The sequence below is a fragment of the Convolutriloba macropyga genome, chromosome 13 (genome assembly GCF_964194025.1).
Source record: "Convolutriloba macropyga chromosome 13, txConMacr16.3, whole genome shotgun sequence".
Taxonomy (NCBI): Eukaryota; Metazoa; Xenacoelomorpha; order Acoela; family Convolutidae; genus Convolutriloba; species Convolutriloba macropyga.
In genome coordinates, this window is record NC_134480.1 from 156,689 (window position 1) to 178,641 (window position 21,953).

The following is a 21,953-nucleotide window of genomic DNA, read 5'->3' on the forward strand; positions in this document are numbered from 1 at the left end:
TTTTGCTAAATTATGTTAAAATTGTTACAGGTAGTAATATTGATTTCATCTCTAAAGATAGAGGAGAGGGTTGTTGCATTGATCTAGAAATTAGGCAAGAATTAGGCTAAGAGATTTCTATACTGTTCAATTTTTGTGTTTCATTTTGTTGTCATGTCTAATTAGTCGTTTTAAAAGGAAGACTTGTTGATGTTAAGATGAAGGTAAAATGGTGATTTACAGTTCTTTCAGGTAACATCTTATAATCATAGTGCCTTGAACTGTGTTATGTACAATTGTTTGAAGTTTTGGTTTCTTTATGTATTTGTTTTTTGTGGGCTCATGACTTAGTCTCATTATTAACAGGCCCAATTGGCTCTGTGAGGTGTTCGACTCAATCCATCGCTTTTTGTTGTAATCCAAATTCTGTCATGACGTTTGAAAATATGTGTTTCCAAATACAGATTTGAGTTTTTGAGCTTCGTCTATTTGAAATTGTTTTTCGCTCGATTTGTAGCCCAGTCCCTGTAAACACAGGTCACAACCCGATTCCAGTGAGCTATAATTTTATGTGTATAAAGGTTTTAGCTACAAACATATGTTTCTCGGCTTTGTTTTTACGGTTACTAAGAGGTTTGATATTATTATGAAAATGCCAGATTTTTAGATATTTGTACATTCCAAAGAATTTTTGGTTTCTTTTTAAGTTAAAACAATAATCGTTGATCCCATTGGCTTTGTAACTTTGCGCAATCGAACATTGGATGATGACATGAGATGCCTCAATTGCTTCATATGTAGATATAAATGATTATTATGAATAACTGTGAAATTAACTGTTTTGTGAAGATTAGACGTATTTCACCTGTTTTTATTCACATTTTGACCAAATTTTCGGGAATTTTGACCAAATTTTTGTCAATTTTGCTAAATTATGTTTAAATTGTTACAGGTAGTAAAATTGATTTCATCTCTAAAGATAGAGGAGAGGGTTGTTGCATTGATCAATCCGAGTTTTGTGGCTAGCATTTATGCTAAATTTTTCGAACTTTAGACTATTTTCGTCAAAAATGGGGCCAAGTTCAATTTATGTACAGAGTAGTAGTAGTAGTAGTAGTATAAGACTTCAATTACCTTCTGAGGGTATAAACAAGGATGATGATACAAATGGTATAACAAAGATAAAAATGATATAAATTATGTAACAGCTAGAAAAACATTAATTAAACAGAGAGTCATGCTATACAGAAACTACATCTACACCTAAGGTACCACGTGCAAGATAAGTCAAAATCATATTTATCATTTCTCATTGCAATTCGTAGATTTTGAGTTGCGGTTTTGGATTGGCAAGTATCCTTGAAGAAATTGATGCTGACATTAAGTAAATCCGCGGCGTCATTTATAATACGTTCAACTCTGAAGAAAAACGATTTTTCCGTACATCTTTTCTTAGCTCGTGTGAGCGCCACACGTTCACGATCAAGTGTTCGTAGGTTTAAATCCTTTGAGTCCAAGTTGAAAAATTTGTCAAAAGATTTGCAATTCTCGTTGTTTAAGATTGCCGTAAAAACACGTATGTCACGCTCGATGAGTTGATAGCATATTGTCAGAGAGTTGGATAATTTTAGCAGGGAGGAGTAGTCATTGTAACCAAAGCACCAACGCAGGCCATGGATATTGAGCTGTTCTAACTTCCGTAGATCAGAAATTTCAGGAAACCAAGCAGGGTATCCATTTAGAAGAACCGATAAAACACATGCCTTGAATAAATTGAACTTAACTCCAGATGGGAGGTTGAACGGAACACTGAGCTTCAAGTAATTGAACGATCGACGAGCTTTTACTATTTTTGTTTAAATATGAAGACTCCATTTCAACGTTTTGGATACCTCAATTACCAGATCCGTAACATTATCAAGCGAAGGAATCTCGACATCACCAAGAAGTATATTATCCAATGACATTCTACTAATATGTAAATAACCGCTTTTAGCTGAATTAAAAGACAAATAGTTACAATAAGCCCATAACCGCAACGAGCATAGATCATTTTGAGCACTATTCAAGCAGAATTCGCCATGGCAGAGCAATTTCGTGTCGTCAGCGTAGCAGAAAACTTTTGATACTTCGGGTACGTCAATCATATCATCAAGAAAAATTAAAAAGAAAAGCGGTCCCAACACGCTTCCCTGAGGAACACCACTAGTAACTGGAAGGCTCTCTGATAAAACACCATCTAAATTAACACATTGACGTCTAGATGATAAATAAGAATTAATAAGTTTTACAAAATTTTCGTCAAAACCAAATTGAATAATTTTGGAAAGCAGCGTGGAGTGGTCCACAGAATCAAAAGCTTTGCTGAAATCTAAATAAACAACAACTTGCTCCACGTTTCCGTCAAAATTCAGATAACTCATGCAGAAATGTGAGCAATTGCGTAACTGTAGAATGTTTTGCACGAAATTCATGTTGTCTAGGATTCAGCCGATCTTTAATCTTTGGATAAATAAACAGAAATAGAATTTTCTCTAAAACTAAAGATAACCTCGGGAGTATTGAGATAGGCCCATAATTTTCAACGTCCGCTCGAGGTCCTTTTTTGTGAATAGGGGTAACATAGGCACATTTCCAATTCTCGGGCCAAAATTGTGAATGAATAATATATGTGAAAACAAGATGGACGAATGGTGCTAATGTATGTGCCGCTTTACTTAAAATAGTCGGCGGTATACCATCAAAAGCAGGAGTCGCGTTACTGGGGACCCTTAAAAGATAATTTTGAATTTCGTCAAGGCTGAACTGAACATCAGATAACTTGATCTCATTGCCGCACACAAGGTCATTCAATCGTATTTCAGTTTTCGGTTGAAAAACTGATTGAAAAAATTTGTTGAAAAGATTTGCTTTCACTGAGCCTTCAAAAGACACCTCGTTTTTGTAGAACATTTGTTTAGGGAAGAAACTTCTACCATTTAAACTTTTCAACATAGCAAACGCTTCATTTGTATTAAACCTCTGTACACTGTTCAACAAGACCTGCTTGTCCATGTCAATAAGAATCATTAGCTCCTTTTCGAGGCATTCAACTGTATTTTTCTGATGTTTTCGAGCTGTATTTAGTTTATTTAAACAATGCATTGTCTGCGATGAATAATAGAATGGAGCTTCGAAGCGTTTTCTCCGTTTTCTGTTAAGACTTTGATTGAGAGCGCAAAATACTTCATAAGCGTGCCCACTTGCATATTGGTAATCTAGGTCAACATTTGTTAAAAGAATAGGATAATGATCTGAGCACAATCGCTCTACAATATTGAAGTCCCATTTGTCGGGGTGGGAGCAAAAAATTAGATCCAAAATACTTCCAAGCTTATGAGTAGGCAAATTAATAATCTGTGTAAGCAATAAATCGTTGCATAAAAATTCTAACAATTTTTGCTCGTCAGAATGAGGCGAAGAGATCGACTCCCAACGTACTTTGGGAAAGTTAAAATCACCAAGTAGAGTTCACTGGACAACTTTGCGTTGATCACAGCTCAGGCTTGCCTCCATATCGGCAAAAACACTTCGCAGTTTGTTTTCTGTAACACCAGGTTTGACATAAAACACCGATCCTCGAGGAGGTAGATATGCAAGTATAATGCAGAGAGTAAGAGTCTGGTTACTTAAGACAAGAACACAAAATTGCTCACACTTTGAATAATAAATTAAGTTAATAGTACCCAAGAAAGCGGTACTCATTGCCACTAGGATTCCACCATGATGGCCAGCCGTTCGATCTGATCGCAGAACGACTGTATAAGGGTGAGCTGCGAAAACTCCATTATCACTGACCGAATCATCAAGCCATGTTTCTGTCAGACAGACAACAGTGCGTGAAAATAAGCTTAAGAGCTGGCAAAAGTTTAGTCTTCTCTCAATCGATAGAATGCTCTGAACGTTAAGAAGGAGGATCGAAATTTGAGAGGAGCATTTTGTCTGTAGTCAATTCTGTTGTTGTACACGACCACGACGAATTTTGTATATATTTGCAGGATTTTGACTTTCAAGTTGACGTTTCTGCAATTGCAAATTGTACTGCTGTACTCTCTCAGCTTTAGTTAAGTCTGGTGACACATATACACCATCGAAATTCTCACAATCCCTCAATGCTACTGACTTAAGCAGAAACTGATTTCGTTTTTATCATTTCTTTAAACTTGAGAAGCAATAACTGATTTCCTGTATCACGCTGTGGTTTTCCAATCCATTTACATTGAACATCAGATGACACAAGAGATACATCAATTTGATTTGCAATTTTTTCAACAATATCGTAGCCAGTACAGTTCTCAGATGGCTTTGTCCCCTTTACGACTAAATTTAATCTTTTTGCATCTTTACGTGATTGCTCTTGCTGAATTTCAGCAAACAGTGTTGCTCGAGTCTGCTGCTCATTTTTCAAGGAATTCGTAACCGCTTCAGAGTACGATTTTGAATGTTTCAACTGATTAGAAGCACAGCAAAAACCGCAAGTGAAAGGTTGAGAGCAGTCAAAATTATCGGGCACCAAAACTTTTGTATGTACAGGACAATTCGTAGTCGTGCATGCTATTAATTTTTCAACTAGATCATCGCTGGTGAAACCGATATTGTTACGAGTTCGCGGAGGCATTAAGATTTTATTTAATAAATAGCCTATGGAACCAATACTGGCACCGGCGGCTTAAGTGGATGAAAAGACTGGTAGTGTCTATGGAACCAATACTGGCACCGACGACGCAGAAAAGGTACAGCAACAAAAAGTGCCCGTCAAGCTAGGAACGACGGGTCTTTGGAATATAATCCTGTGGAACCAATGCTGGCACCGGCGGATATGTTTTGTTCAAGTCCCTAGCTAAATTTGATCTATTTAATAAGTTTATCACAAGAATTAGGCTAAGAGATTTCTATACTGTTCAATTTTTGTGTTTCATTTTGTTGTCATGTCTAATTAGTCGTTTTAAAAGGAAGACTTGTTGATGTTAAGATGAAGGTAAAATGGTGATTTACAGTTCTTTCAGGTAACATCTTATAATCATAGTGCCTTGAACTGTGTTATGTACAATTGTTTGAAGTTTTGGTTTCTTTATGTATTTGTTTTTTGTGGGCTCATGACTTAGTCTCATTATTAACAGGCCCAATTGGCTCTGTGAGGTGTTCGACTCAATCCATCGCTTTTTGTTGTAATCCAAATTCTGTCATGACGTTTGAAAATATGTGTTTCCAAATACAGATTTGAGTTTTTGAGCTTCGTCTATTTGAAATTGTTTTTCGCTCGATTTGTAGCCCAGTCCCTGTAAACACAGGTCACAACCCGATTCCAGTGAGCTATAATTTTATGTGTATAAAGGTTTTAGCTACAAACATATGTTTCTCGGCTTTGTTTTTACGGTTACTAAGAGGTTTGATATTATTATGAAAATGCCAGATTTTTAGATATTTGTACATTCCAAAGAATTTTTGGTTTCTTTTTAAGTTAAAACAATAATCGTTGATCCCATTGGCTTTGTAACTTTGCGCAATCGAACATTGGATGATGACATGAGATGCCTCAATTGCTTCATATGTAGATATACATGATTATTATGAATAACTGTGAAATTAACTGTTTTGTGAATATTAGACGTATTTCACCTGTTTTTATTCACATTTTGACCAAATTTTCGGGAATTTTGACCAAATTTTTGTCAATTTTGCTAAATTATGTTTAAATTGTTACAGGTAGTAAAATTGATTTCATCTCTAAAGATAGAGGAGAGGGTTGTTGCATTGATCGATCCGAGTTTTGTGGCTAGCATTTATGCTAAATTTTTCGAAATTTAGACTATTTTCGTCAAAAATGGGGCCAAGTTCAATTTATGTAAAGAGATTTCTATACTGTTCAATTTTTGTGTTTCATTTTGTTGTCATGTCTAATTAGTCGTTTTAAAAGGAAGATTTGTTGACGTTAAGATGAAGGTAAAATGGTGATTTACAGTTCTTTCAGGTAACATCTTATAATCATAGTGCCTTGAACTGTGTTATGTACAATTGTTTGAAGTTTTGGTTTCTTTATGTATTTGTTTTTTTGTGGGCTCATGACTTAGTCTCATTATTAACAGGCCCAATTGGCTCTGTGAGGTGTTCGACTCAATCCATCGCTTTTTGTTGTAATCCAAATTCTGTCATGACTTTTGAAAATATGTGTTTCCAAATATAGATTTGAGTTTTTGAGCTTCGTCTATTTGAAATTGTTTTTCGCTCTATTTGTAGCCCAGTCCCTGTAAACACAGGTCACAAACCGATTCCAGTGAGCTATAATTTTATGTGTATAAAGGTTTTAGCTTCAAACATATGTTTCTCGGCTTTGTTTTCACGGTTACTACGAGGTTTGATATTACTATGAAAATGTCAGATTTTTAGATATTTGTACATTCCAAAGGATTTTTGGTTTCTTTTTAAGTTAAAACAATAATCGTTGATCCCATTGGTTTTGAAATTTTGCGCAATCGAACATTGGATAATGACATGAGATGCCTCAATTGCTTCATATGTAGATATAAATGATTATTATTAATAACTGTGAAATTAACTGTTTTCAAAAATGGAAATTTATTTTTGGACTTTGCACCTATTTGCTCTTATTTTCGACCTGTCAAGCAGTCGCATTGAGGACAAGTCCCATATCTTTTCTAAATAAGTATAGTTTAAATTGTTTGTTTCCTTGAAATTTAATGGACATTTCAATCAGCTCCCGTTCTATCTCATACGTCTTTTGTTTTCGGTTCTGGTACCCCTCTTATGCTAATATCAACGAAAATTTGACAATAAGTAATTTTTGATTTACATTCAGATTCGCGCTCAGTGAGATTTGAACCAACATTTCATTCTCTAGTTTGCATATTTTCAGATGTTATTTCGCTCAACAAAATGACTCGTTCGTTCTCCATTACAAAGTCATCAAAAATGAGCCGAATTTTGTTATTTAAACTCCTCAGAAGGCAAATATTTTCTTCAATGAGCCTTGTGCGCTTTACTTTCATCTACATAGAGTCGCCGAAGAGTACGTTAATGAGCAGAATCAAGGTTTATTTTAAACTTTGTCAAACTGGTCTCCACAAAGCAATTAAACCAATTTCACGATTCAATATTTTGAGATTACTGTCGCACAAATCTCCGCGGAACGCGCTTTGGTCGAACATATTTTGCGGTGGAAAGCAAGTATTGCTTAGCTAGTACGTCCGCTTCCATTACAGTGAAATACTACATAAAAAACACACTTGCACACATTTACATTGATTGTTAACTAGAATAGGAGCATTGTTAACTAGATAAATCACTGGTACTGATCATTGCACATTGCACATTCATAGACGATTCTTCGAGACGTTTCCATTCCTTTCGCTCAAAATGTTAGCTCCGGCTCCCTTCATCATGGACATGAATCCTTCATTCTTCATAATCTGCATCGCACAGTCAATTGATCCCTTATACTTGACAGCTTGTCCAGATGTCATCATCATTCGTCGTCTAATTGTACCTATGGGGTATAGAAGTCCTGCAGTTACGGTCACACCGTATCCCAAGCAGAAGGTAAGCAATAAGTTGGCGTTCTCTCCCAAGAATATGGGCTTCGATCGTACATGCCGAAGTAGAAGCCTCGATACACAGACACCCACGCAAGAGATCACGAATCCTCTGTACAATCCTCCAATGCCGTCAGATGCAAATGTCTTTCTGTAGACGTCTACCATTCCGTTGAACTGTCGCTCTCCGCTCTTTCCAGTAACTTTCGCATCATTTCCAAACTGGTTCGGCAATAATCCAGAGAGTAGACAAAGCAGAGAGACAGTGACCCGGCACAGCAATGTTCTTACTGAAGTTGAATAAGTGAGGATATTTTTTGTTGGATTTGAAGAGAGCCTTAATTTGATCTTTAAACGCAAAATTAAGAGCTTGCGTTGGGAAGTATCTAATACAATTGTAAGGTTCAGCTAATCTTCCAGCTTTGTTCATCTCATCAATCAATTGGTTCTGTACAAGCAATTGGTTCTGTACAAGCAATTGGCTCTGTACTCTTTCGATGGGAGCAGCAACTTTCCAGTTTTGCTAGCAGCTGTGAGAGGCATATCGACTATGCTGTTATTCGAGGTCTGTCTTTCTGATCCCTGTTGGAACTGTTTCATTTTTACTTGAATATCCAATTCTATCATTCAAATTATATTATCTTTGTTTTGTTAGCTTAAGGTGTGTTTCCCATTATAGCCCCCCACTACCTTTCCCCCACGAAACTACCCCCCCCCCCCTATGGTATAATTAACACGAGTGAGGGAGTACGTTATGAGCACTAAATTTTGATCACGTGTATAACATGATTAAATGGAACAGTTCCACCCTGTTGAAACTGGTCGATCCAAATGCGATAAATGATAAGCAAATGCGATAAATGATAAGCAAATGCGATAAATGATAAGCAAATGCGATAAATGATAAGCAAATGCGAATTAGAATAAGCAACGGTTAAGCCCGAGATGATTTCATTTCAGTAGAGAAGATCAATAAGTCAACTTTCATTAGCGCGATTTATCAGCAATTAGAATGACAACAATAAGCAACGGTTAAGCCCGAGATGATTTCATTTCAGTAGAGAAGATCAATAAGTCAACTTTTTGGGCGTCATCAAAGCCGGATCAGCTAAACGGCGATATAAACAAACCCAAAAATCAGGAGTCAGCTGATTTTAAATCTATTACGATCAATAATTGTCAGGTAATCCAGTAACCAAGTGATCAAGTAACCAGGTAATCCAGTAAACAAACTATAAAGTAAAACAAAGAAGTAAAAATAAAACAAGTATCATTCACAATATAAACAATGAAGACTGAATGCAATGCAATAAATAATTTAATGGAACAACTGAAGATGATTTTGTAGATGACTTTCAGCTTGTTGAATGCGACGAATTTGACCCCGACAGAATTATGAACTCTTTTCAAATTGACAGAATTATGAACTCTTTGATTATGTCTCTTTAGATTTGCTGAATATTTGTTTTGAATGGGCAAAGATCACATTTCGTAGGCCTAATGCTTTTATGGTGAACGCGGGTAACGTGTCTTGCAGTGATATACTGCGCACGTGATTCATAATCACAAAACCCGCACTCAAAGCGTTTCCCCTTGCGTTCATTCACCACCACTACAGTACTCGCAGGCGCCCGTCTTTTGCGCAAATTGCGTACAAGATCCATCCTCTCATTGTCAATGTCAAACACCTTCCTGACCGTAACAATACCATGACATGACTTTCTTTCCTGATCTGCAACTATAAACATAACTTCCTGCTGGCATTTCATAATAGATTCATGCAACTCAACGACGGTTATAACGACCTGCTCCATTTCGATATACAACAATTCAATCAAAGTCTCGAGTCAACAAAACAAATTTTAATCACAAGTTTCAATCAAATCTGAAAAACACAACATATGAACACCATTGAGTACTATTGAGTCTACTACTATTATTGAGTCTACTATTCAAACACTGGAAAAAGGTTAACATAAATACACTGATTAACACTGGGCTTGACACCCCACGGGCTTAATACATTGGTGCATTCACGTCATTCAGGTAGAAACGTCGGAGGTCGGTGGATGTCGGAAGTCGGTGGAAGTCGGCGGAGGTCGGAAGTCGGTGGAAGTCGGCGGAGGTCGGAAGTCGGTGGAAGTCGGCGGAGGTCGGTGGAGGTCGATGGAAGTCGGCGGAAGTGGGTGGAGGTCGGCGGAAGTCGGTGGAGGTTGGCGGAAGTCAGGTGGAGGTCGACGTGTGAGTTAATTGTGGTGTAGTTTTCGAAGTTCAGCTAGAATGCAGCTCCGGGTATCGCCACGTTGAAAATTTCATGCATGATATCAGTCATTCGAAATTTTCAAAATTTGCTATGTACAGTCTGTTAGTTCTTTGTATGTACAGTCTGATCTGAAACATTCTGTGCAGTGTTAACCAATAATGTAAATGATGCTGCGAAGAAAAAGGACAGACTGGGATGTTGCCTAATCGAGTCTGCGCAGACTGGCAAAAGTATTTACACTTCTATTTGTCTGGTTCAGTAATGGTTACTATTGAAAGTCAATGGTACAGCACTGAAACTCACTGTGACCAAGGACGGGCACTCACTTCGGCCACTTGATGCCAGCCACTCCCCTTGTTGTAATTCAGAAGTGCAACCAACATGTCTCCGCATCATTGCAAGTAAAATACGTGTTACTCGATAAAATTGGTCTTCAGATGTCAAAAACTTTGTCCAATTAAATTAACTAGTGTATTTGCCACCCCAATTCTAGCATGCTCGGCACCGGCAACTGATCTTATTTCGTCGAGTTTCTTCGCCGACGCACTGTACCGTTTCATCTTAATCAAACCAGACTGCACGCTCTGTTCATCCACGTGTTCACGTTGTTACAAAGATTAATAGAAAAATTGTTTACTCGACGTTGGCACTCATGCCCGGAGTGCCACAGTTGGCAAACACGACCATGTAAAACGTTATGCGGAGACATGTTGGTCAGAGGATTTAAAAAATTGGATGAAAAGAATCTATCGGAAACTTGTTTAGAAGAAGCGGATGGAGGTCAGGGGAAATATTGATAATGATAAAGACAATTCACAGACCCAGTTCATTTATCCTTTTGTTTTAGAAAGTGCTCAGCTCAGTATGAAGTTTATTGATTGTGCACGTAGGTCATAAATAGTTACTACTGCCACTTACTATGTTTCGGACATTATCTGCCAGTGCTAACTCAAATATTTATGTTTCCAAACGCTAAACTCTAATCAAAATAGCTCAATTTGAGAGTTGAACCATTTCAATGGTCCCACATTTCTGGCAACAACTGCCGATAAGTAGTTACTCCTCCGTTTTGACAAAAAATTTGACACCAGAGACAAAATTTAGTGCAGTTTTCCCATATCTTAGTTGCCCGATAGTTTAAAAACTTGTGTTACTGCCAGCCATTGATGGCAACGAGCCGTATCCTTATTTTGAAACCCCAACATCAACATTTAGCGCAACAAATGATGCCCACAAGATTCAGTCTGTAGAGCGTCGATGAATGATAATCAATTTGGCTAGGCAGCAAGAGGCACCAACATGCGCGCAATAAAAATAACCAGTGAAATTATTAACTGCATGCAGATTACTGCTTGTGCACATAGATCAAAATTTGTTATCGCTGCCACTTACGTTTTGGACAATTTCTGCCAGTGCCAAATCAATTAACTAAGTTTGCAATCAACATAGCCCCATTGGAGAGGTGAATTATAAGAACGATCCAAGCTTTGGCACAAGAGTTGAGCAATATCGCAAATTATGAGCTAAGCTGGAACCGACTGACCAGTACAAGGTCTCGATGATATTTGCGCTCAAACCCGTGAACTAGGACATTGAGCAATAAAAATTTCCTTTCGTGTCCTGATGCTCATCAAAAAGTAAGCCCTTACAATATTGATGACAATTAGAGTGATTTTATTTTGATAATACGTTAGAATTTTCTCACTTGTTTTAAGATTAATTACTACGACTATCTGCTCAGTTTCAACTCCTACTCTCTGCTGAAAATGACTAATTATTGAATTTTTGGTTGGACATTGTGTGTGTGTGTGTGTGTGTGCTTGCTACACGCATACCAATTGTTTGCATTTTTCGACGCGTCATCAAATCTGTTTCTTCCACCATAATTTTAGACCTAAAGGGTGGTTTAAGCTTGAGGTTAACGATACAGATGAAGTTTCAGAACCGTACTCCATTCGCGTATGCCAATTGTTTCCATTTTTGAACACATGTACTCATCGAGTCTGTTTCCTCCAACCAAAATTTTAGACAAAGGGTGGTTCAAGCTTGAGGTTAACGATACAGATGAAGTTTCAGGATCGTATTCCATTCACGTCGGCCACTTGACGCCAGCCATTCCCCTGTTTGTACCTCAAAACTGCAACCAAGATGTCTCCACATCATTGCAAGTAAAATACGTGTATCTAGATCAAATTTGATTCTGCATGTAAAAAAACACTATCAAATAAATTAACGCCTCTTTTGCCACACTATGCCAGCATGCTTGGTGTGGACAAGTGGCCTCATTTCCTCTGGATCATACCAGAATGCGCCCTGTTATTTTGACTTCCCAGCTTCAAAAATTTGCTCAACGAAAGCTGCCCAGAGGACACCGTCTGCGATGATATGGACACAATCGCAAATTCTGAGCTGTTTGCACTCCAACGGATTGACTAGGACATTGAGCACAGAAAATGTTCCTTCGTGAACTGCTACTCGCCAAAGAGTAAAACCTCCAATATTGAAGACGATTATAACAGTGATAACTTTCATAATAGTTTAAAATTTTATTATTTGTTTCAAGATAATTTACTCTGACAACCTGCTTAGTTTCAACCGTTATTCTCAACTCAAAATTTACTGCTGGACTTTGTGTGTGTGATGCATGCCGAACATTTGCCTATTGTTTTTTTTTCATTTTAGATGCATATACTCTTCCGGTATGTTCCGGCCGAACATAAGTTTAGGGTTAAATTTTTGTTAAGGCCAGAATTAAACGATGCATATGCAACCTCAGAGCCCTATTCCACTCACGTCGTCTACTAGATGCTAGCCACTCTCCTGGGGGTACTTCAAACGTGCATCCGACATGTCTTAGCATCAGGACAATAAAATGAGTTTAGTTTCTGGATGGCAAAAAACTGTCAACTAAATTAGCACGAGAATGCCCAGTCTGATTCGTCAAGTTCGATGCGATGAAAACCAGCGCAAACGATGACCTGTGTGCTGGAACCGTATTACTAGGACAAAGAACAATGAAAGTGTCCTTTCGTGGCCTTCTACTGATCAAAGAGTAAATCCTTATACTATTGATGACCATAGGAGTGGTCCATAACACATTACAATCTTTTCGCATTTGTTTCAAGATAATTTACTCCTACTATCTTTTAGTATCAACTCTTATTCTCTACATAAGATCGAGAAATGTTTGGCTGGACATTGTCTAACGCGTGTGCCGATTGCTTGCTTTTTCACAAACATATAACAAGAGTTTAGTGATGAAGTGTGGTTGACGCCTGGGGTTAAATGTGATTTCAGAATCCTATTCCCTTCATGTCTACTACTTTATGCCAGCCATTCCAACTGGAGGTATTTCAAAATTCCATCAGCATTTCTCAGCATCAGGACAAAAAATGATCATTTAAATGAGTTTACTTCTTCGATGCCAAAAAACTATCAAAAATAACGCACGTATTTCCCACCTCTACGCCCTTATGCATGGGACTGACGACTGGTTTCATTTCCTCTGAACCAAAACAGAACGTGCCCTCTAATTATCCAAGCACCCCGGTTGCACAAGTCGAAATGAATATATGCTTAGGTGGTGTTGGCACTCAAGCCCTTAGTACAAAAAATGGATACGACGACCATTCAAATTGATAGACGAATGGTCACGTGAATTTGAAAAGATCAGACAAAAAGAAACTACGAGCTAAAAATGAAGACCCAGTGAATTTATCTAAATTTGTTTTAGAAACATCTCAGCGCAGGATGAAGATTATTGATTGTACATGAAGATCAATATTCGTTGTTACTGCCACTTATGTTTGGGATGCTATCTGCCAGTGCTAACTCAATTATTTATGCTTGCAAATGCTAATCTCCAATCAAAATTGCTCAAATTGAGAGTTGACCTATTTAAATGATCCGACCTTTCCGGCAACAACTGCCGAAAAGCAGTAACTCCTCCGTTTTGCTTAAAAATTTGACACTGCAGACAGATTTGGTTTCGTTTTCTGATATCTTAGTTGCCTGATAGTTTAAAAACTTGTGTTACTGCCAACCAGTGATGACAACGAGCCGTATCCTTATTTTGAATCCCCAACATAAACATTTCGCTTAACAAATGATGCCCACAGGATACCGTCTGTAGAGGATGGATGTATGACGGTCTACTTGGCGAAGCATTGAGAGGATGCAAACAAGCGCCACGCAGGAAGAAATGATTTGGTGAGCTGATTTTAACTGCGATGAGTTGATAACCATAGCAAAAGAGCTCTCTTCGAGCTCGAATCGGTTGAATAGGACAAGGATTAATGAAAGTCTCTTCTCTTAGCCAGCTACTGACCACAGAGTAAAACCTTAGGCTATTGATGACGGGTGATACTTCTTTTATAATACATTGCAACTTTTTATCATTTGTTTCCAGATAATTTACTACTATCTGCTCAGTTTCACTATCATTCGACCTAAAAATTGTTTTCTGAAATGTGTGTCAATTGTTTTTGTTCTACATACGCAAACTCGAATCTGTTTTGGCCAACCAACATTTCAGCGCTGAAGGGAGGTTGAAGCCTGGGTTTAACGATGCATATGAAATTTGAGAAACCTATTCCATTCACGTCTGCTACTTGATGCCAGCCATTCCCCTGGAGGGACTTCCAAAAACGCAGCCAACAACTCTGCGCATCATGGCAAGTAAAATACGTATATCTAAAACGAAGAAGCTTCAGGATGTCAAAAACTGAAGTACTAATTCTTTATTTGCAGAAATTTCCACGATTTACCTCTGTTTCCAGGTCCATCACTGCCAAAGAGACAACGGATCACATCCACTCTTATGCCAATATACTCGACACCGACATTATGTCCCCGTTCATCAAGAGCAGGCCAGAATGGGCTCTGTTCATGCAATCCTGTATGTTGTTGCATAAGTCGGAGTGAACTTGATCTTGCGTGTTGCAGGCACTCATGCCCTTAGTACCCAAGTTGGCGACGAGGACCATACCAATGCATAAGCTTATGATGAGAGGAATTAGAATAGGTCGGATGAAAAGAAAATCGGAATCTGGCTGAGAAAAAGAATGTTGGTCAAGGGAATTAGTTTGGTAAAGAAAAAAGGCCCTGTTTAAAGAACTTGTTTCGGAGATTATCTGCCAGTGCTAACTCAATTATTGAGGTTTGCAAACGCGACCCTTCAATCAAAATAGACCAAATTAAGAATTCGGCACAAAATTTTGCTGTGTTTGCCGACATCTGACTGTAACGTGCGACAGAAAATTGTTCATGAACGAGAATCTATTCTGCTTGTTACCATTACCCGAGCGCTTAAGAAATTGTATTACCGCCAGCCAATATTTGCAAGGAGTCGTACGTTTACTTTAATTTCCCAACTTTGACATTGCCATTGATTAATGATGCCCCCAGGATAATGTCTGTATATGATCGATGTGGTACGGTCAATTTGGCGAAATAGAGGGAGGATCCACCCATCGAGCGGGAAGCAACGAGCGGGAAGCATTGGACCGTAAATTTTTTTTCAACTCCGAGGTGTGGGACACTATTGCAAACCGAGCTCTCCTTGTGCTCGAAACCATTGACTAGGCCACTACTAGACAAAATCGTTTTTTCGCGGCCTCCCATTGACCCAAAAAATAAAACGTTGACTATAAAAGCTAAAATTTTGTTCTCACAGTACGCTACATTTTTTTTCTCCACTTCATTATAATTTTCCTTGACTATCTGCTTTAGTTTCAGCTATTGATTTAATTTTGGTTGGACTTTGTGTTTGCTTTCTTAACGCGCGCCTGTTGTATTTTTGTTTTAGATGCTTATACTCTCCGAATCTTTTTCGGCCGATTAAGAGTTTAGACTTACATTTTGGTTGAATCCTGTGGTAAACAACCCTTTTCGTTGTCAGAAAAGGTGGCCAAAACAACTAACGCCCCCACTTTGTAGAAAATAATCATTCGTTTCCCTCCGCTTCACTGTCAAAGATACTAAGGATCACATCCACCCCTGTGTCAAAATGCTCGGCCCCGACGAACGGTACCAATTTATCTCAATTAAACCGGAATGTGCCCCCTGTCCATCCACGTGCTCCTGTTGTGGCACAATTCGAAGTGAACATGTGCTTAGTTGATGTTGGCACTCATGTCTGTAGTACCCACGATGGCGATGACCACCATGCAAATCGATGATATAATGGTCAAAGGAATTTGAGTACATAAGAACATACCCGGCAGATTGCCGGAAAATAGCCGCCGTTGATTCCAATAAGCATGATTGGGATTGAAAGAATAGAAGATATTGAAAAAAAAAAGATTTTTGTACAAAAACTTTTTTTTAAGTCCGATTTATTTTGACGGCATTTTGTAGTTGAAAATGTTTGTGTTTCTTAGAGAGAGGCTACAAGTGCTACTATCAATACCAATAAGCATAAGAGATGGTAACTAAGACTTAGAGGAACGACGTTCAAATAGCGGGCATCTAAAATTGGGCTTTATGGGTTTACCCCGTTTCTATTTCTGACTTCAATTTTTTATACTGACTCTGTTCATTTTGAATTGCTTTGCTGAGCAACTGATGTTCAAACTCACTTTTAGAAGAATGAGAGAAACTAGCCTAGAGAAGTCAAAAAGATTTCACGCAAAATGTCGAAAAAGCGGCAAAATGGTAAAGCGAAAAAAAAGATCGACGAAGTAAAAAAACATAGCCGGACAAGTCCTGACGTACAGTTCAAAGAATTTTCATTGACTAAACAGAAAAACTAGACCTAGAATGGACTAAAAGTGAATTGAGAAAACCATTTTTAAAAAAATCAGATAAAAAAAATAAGAAAAAAACGGAAAATCAATGTCAAAATGTCGCATGTGAACAAAAAAACCACTAGCGAGAAATAAAAATTGAATTCAAACAAAGAACTAGACCTAGAACGGACTATGAATGGATTGGGAAAACCATTTAGAAAAAAATCCGATCCAAAAAACGAAAAAAACAGTAAAAATCAAAGTGAAATTGCCGCATGTGAACAAAAAACCACTACCGATAAAGCGAGTTTTTGTTCAAACACCGTACTCTCACTCTACTTTAAAATTGGAGCAACAAAATTTCACGCCGCAAAACCACTCGCTTTTTCGCTCCATTTCCTGTTTCGGCGTGACCAAAATCACCACTCCAATTTGACTTAAGAATCATAAAAATGTGTGAACAGATCTTAAAAAAAAGACAGCGCCCCAATACAATTCAAATTCTTTGAATTGTAAAAATTCTTTGAATTGTAAAAAAATATAGGAGCGCTATAATAGCCTGCTGAGAAGATGAGGGCGGCTATTAATAACTAAATCTATAGGGAAACTCGTTTGGTCAGGGGAATGAGGTTAATGAAGAAAATAACGTAACGTCGGCCCACTGGACTTATTTAATTATTTTGATTTAGATAGTGCTCATCGCAGGAAGAACACTATTGATTGTGCACGTAGATCAATATTTGTTGACGTTGCACTCACAGCCACTTGTGTTTGACAATAAATGCCAGTTCTACCTGAATTATTTACGTTTGGAAAACCTACTTTTGACCAAGATCACCCAATTGGGGAGTTGAACTAATAAAATGGTCTAATCTTTCATGAACAAATTAGCAAAAAGCAGTTACTCTTGTGTTTAGCTCAAGCTTTGAACCCGGGGACAGTTCGAAGCTGTTACATGGCTTGTGTTGAGCAGTTAACCAAAGGAGGACACGAAAAATAGCAATTAACCAGAAGACCAATGGCCAAGGAGTGACCTACATTTAGATTTGAGACGACTGACTTGCTCATTTTTTGTAGAGACTTCTTCAGAGTTACAACCTATGCATACGTTTGTTTTAGATATTAAAAAATCTGCTTTCAAACTAATCACAATAAGAATAAAATCTTATTCCAATCTGCGTGGTCTGCTTTATTAAAAATTTATTCTTATTGTGATTAGTTTGAAAGCAGATATTTTAATATCTAACACAAACGTATGCTTAGGTTGTAACTCTGAAGAAGTCTCTACAAAAAATGAGCAAGTCAGTCGTCTCAAATCTAAACGTAGGTCACTCCTTGGCCATTGGTCTTCTGGTTAATTGCTATTTTTCGTGTCCTCCTTTGGTTAACTCCTCAACACAAGCCATGTAACAGCTTCGAACTGTCCCCGGGTTCAAAGCTTGAGCTAAACACAAGAGTAACTGCTTTTTGCTAATTTGTTCCTGAAAGATTGGACCATTTTATTAGTTCAACTCCCCAATTGGGTGATCTTGGTCAAAAGTAGGTTTTCCAAACGTAAATAATTCAGGTAGAACTGGCATTTATTGTCAAACACAAGTGGCAGTGAGTGCAACGTCAACAAATATTGATCTACGTGCACAATCAATAATGTTCTGCGTGGTCTGCTTTAGTAAAATAATTTTGGTTTGTCTTGATCTAAAATTCAAATGTTTGCTGATTATTTTTTATTGCCAATCTTAATATTGTCTCCAATCTTTGATGATTCCTGCTCTCTCCCTCAGCATTCCAGCTCTCGTTTTTTAATTTCCTCGCGTTATTGAACTTCAAATGAGCCCAAGTCCCCTCCTGTTGGATGACATTGCTTGACAATAGGCTCCCCTCTCATTGGGTGAGTTCAATAATGATTCTGAGCGTGTTTCTATTTCATCAATAGGTTATTCAGCTCAACACAAGCGTCTAGGAATAGTTATTTTCACATTGCATCCCACATAATCGGGTCGCTAATTATCAGACAAATTCAACTAATTGCTGCGTTCAACTACTGAGCTCGCGACAACAGCATAGTAGCTGATCCTCGTATAATAAGAACAGAAAGTGACTGAACTGCTCTATCGAAGGCAATGGAATGTCCCACTTACGGATAATTTCTGCTATCAGCTAACAATGACATGCGCAGTAAGGCCTTTTTCAGAGTCCTTGACAGACCGCCCAAAACTTCGATTGCCAGAAGGAGGAACAAAATTCCTTGATGAGCACAGCTATTTTCATACTGAGCATTAACTTCCATAGCGATCAAACAGAAGCGTCAGCTTTTTCGTTTTCAGCAAATCGAATATTCACTTTTTTTAGCTCTCACATTACGAGAAACAAGCGAACTTAGTTAGTCTTTAAGCTATGAAGTAACGAACAAACTAATTGGAGCAAACAGAATAAGATCGCAATATTTGCTGTGCTCTAGATTCAGTTTCTTCGAGCGACATCATGCCACTAATTGCTTCGTTTTTCCTAACACAACTTACTTCATCAATCTCGTAGTCAGATCAATTATGCTGGAATGTTTCCAAATTATATTATATAGGTAAGAGCCCTACTTTTCGCGTCCCCGGATTAAAAAATCTTGTGGCACTGCATAGCAACTGATTGTCTTTTGTGGATTTCAGTTGAGATGTGTCCATTAATCTGAGGTTGCATCAGAGGTTCTTACCATTTTCCCTTTCGTTGTCAATGCCAACTGGAGTCAACCTTCCAGGGACAAAGAAGAGAACCTGCGGCTGTCTATCGATGGTGACAGTTTCAGACTGAGGCAGTAAGTGTAGGTTTCTAGAATTGAGCATGTTGAAGGCAGTGTTGGCCACTTCCATGTGGGTTAGAGACAGTTGGTGTCCCAGGAGACCACTGCCAGGCACTACTCCCTCTGCTCGCTTGAACATCTCGTAAGGACTCATTGCCACACCTGTTAATTTTAATTGTATTGAATTCTCTTAATTTAAAACATGCGAATTCTATCGATTAACATAGCAGTATTACTACAAGCGTCCAATAGAAGATCGTACCTCTCAAAAAGAGTTTTCGTTAACACCACCTACATCGCACTTTCAAAAGATAGTGCGGCGATTGCCGGCAAATAGCCACAACTGACCCTGACCGTTGAAGGTATTCGCTACCCAGGTTGACCACCATAACAGAAACTATCTAATCATAAAACGCCATATATGGATTTTACGGAAACTTACTAAGCATACAACGATCATAGAATTTTTGAGTATAGCTGAAAAACAGCCAAATAACTGCCAAAAGGGCCACATGCAGACAAGCCAAAATAACGTTTCTGTGCATAAAATTTCAAAATTCTGTACTTTACTTTTATGGTATCCTACTTATCATAAAACGCCATAAAAAAAACTTTTTATGGACCGTTTTATGGTTACAAATTTCCAATGAAAATTCTGCATTATTAAATGCCCGATTTTTTGGGGTTATTTTTCAAATGAAGTCGAAAGCCTAGTTTTGGATTCATTAAACGTCAAAATAACAAAAAGTTCACTTTTATAGTGCCTTACGTGCCATAAAACGACATAAAAAATGTTTATGGACCGTTTCATGGTCGCAAATATTCCACAAATAGCTGTAACACGAAATGCCCGACTTTTTCAGTTATTTTTCAAATCAATTCAAAAACCCAGTTTTGGATTCATTAAAAGTCATAAAAAAACAAAGTTCACTTTTATGGTATCTTACTTCACATAGAACGCCATAAAGAGTACTTATGGACCATTTTTTTGGTTACAATTTTCCATAAGAATAAAAATCCTTGAACATATCTGTTTCTTTCCGTTAAGTAGCCGTTAAAACTACTAACAGAAAAAACTTTTCAAGGTGACTGAAATAGTGTTCCCTGTACACTTTGTTCTCTTGTTTGTATTTCGTGAAGTACTGTTTCAAATTGATCGGTTGTTGGAGTATTTTGTTAGCATCAAACAACTCCTGCACTTGGATATCTATTTACTGCTGCCCTCATACGCGTCACTCAAAGAATTGTTCGAGGGTGGACTTGCAAAAAAAGCATTTTTGAGTCAACTTAGTTTAAGCAAATTTTTGGTATTCCAAAGTATTCCAGTAACCCTAACTATAGAAGCCCCTAGACTCCTCAGATAGTGAGGAGTATCCCAATTCTATTTTCTCTCGATTTATAGGGTTGAGGGGCTCAATTTTTCTCTGTATTCGCTGATCCACAAGTTTGGCCCATTTCGGGCTGTCAGTGACAGAAAATTTGAAATTTTTTGTTCAGATTATATATTATAGCGTTCTATATCTCCTATTTTATGGGGAGAAACAGCATATATATATATATATATATATATATATATATTCTTTTGCAAATTTTTAATGAGTATTTAAACGAAACCTGACATGGGCAAATTAAAATATTTAATTTCAATCAGCTTAAAAAATGGTTAACAATTCAATAATATTCTCTCATCTGCCAATGTACAGTCCCAAATTCTTCATCGCTACGCGCATTTTGTTACCATTTTGATCTTCTTGAGAGCACTTTCAGTTTCTACCCAAAATCGACGCACTCGAAAAATTAACCAATGGCAAATAACAAAAATTTCCACAGTTAAGTTGATGCCGACCAGAATTTTCTTAGCGACGCTCGCCAATGTTAGTGTTTTCTTTTGTTCAGATAAAACCCTTAGCTTCTATTGAAACCCTTAACAGTTAAAATAGCTTCTATTGCAATTGAAATGAACAAGACTTGACCTACCGAGCTGTTTTTACATATTTTGTGTAAAAGCTTTGGTAAATTGTCTGTGCCCATAGATCAATTTTACAGTTATTTGCTGCTACTTTTTCGCATTTCTCTTGAAATACTCGACCAACTTTAAAACAGCAGCCTACAGAGGACTGTAAATTTTAATTTTTCTGGACTGTTTCCTGAGTTAACTGAACTTGTCTGAGAAAAAGTTGATTCCCTATCCGTAATAAAGGCTGGCGGCCACCAAAATACATGCTGAGAGATATCGAGGCTCAGAAAAAAATTGCAATGCTTTTATGGTCCGTTCTTTGTGAATATGCCAGCATTTCGTTTTTTGCTGATCTCCCAAAATTCCAGTGCACTTTAAGATTTTGGTTAATATCTCGGGAAGTACTCTACTGAATTGAACGGGAATAGGTGCATCCCCATGCTTTTGATGTATAATTGGTACCCTGAAACTCCCTGGTCAAAAAGTTATTTAAGAAACACTTGTAAAAAGTAGCATTTTTGAGTTACCTTTGTGACAGCCCAAATTTTGTACCCCAAAATACCCGAGTAACTCTATTTCACGTGCCCTTTTTTCCATCAGCTCTCAGTCTCTAGTTTCTTATAAACAATTCTCTTGTCTATGGCTG

General features: G+C 37.7%; 1 protein-coding gene and 1 pseudogene across 2 annotated transcripts in view; both read right to left on the reverse strand.

Moving 5' to 3' along the window:
* LOC142352132 (WD repeat-containing protein 93-like) overlaps window positions 1-21,953 on the reverse strand; it is a 116,504-nt gene that overhangs the window by 52,198 nt on the left and 42,353 nt on the right. For both annotated transcript variants that reach the window (XM_075404512.1, XM_075404511.1), the window contains exon 7: window positions 19,264-19,512. In XM_075404512.1, the coding sequence (XP_075260627.1) occupies window positions 19,264-19,512 (249 nt within the window). The remainder of the gene's footprint in view (window positions 1-19,263; window positions 19,513-21,953) is intronic.
* Window positions 7,350-9,382, reverse strand: LOC142351878 (uncharacterized; annotated as a pseudogene).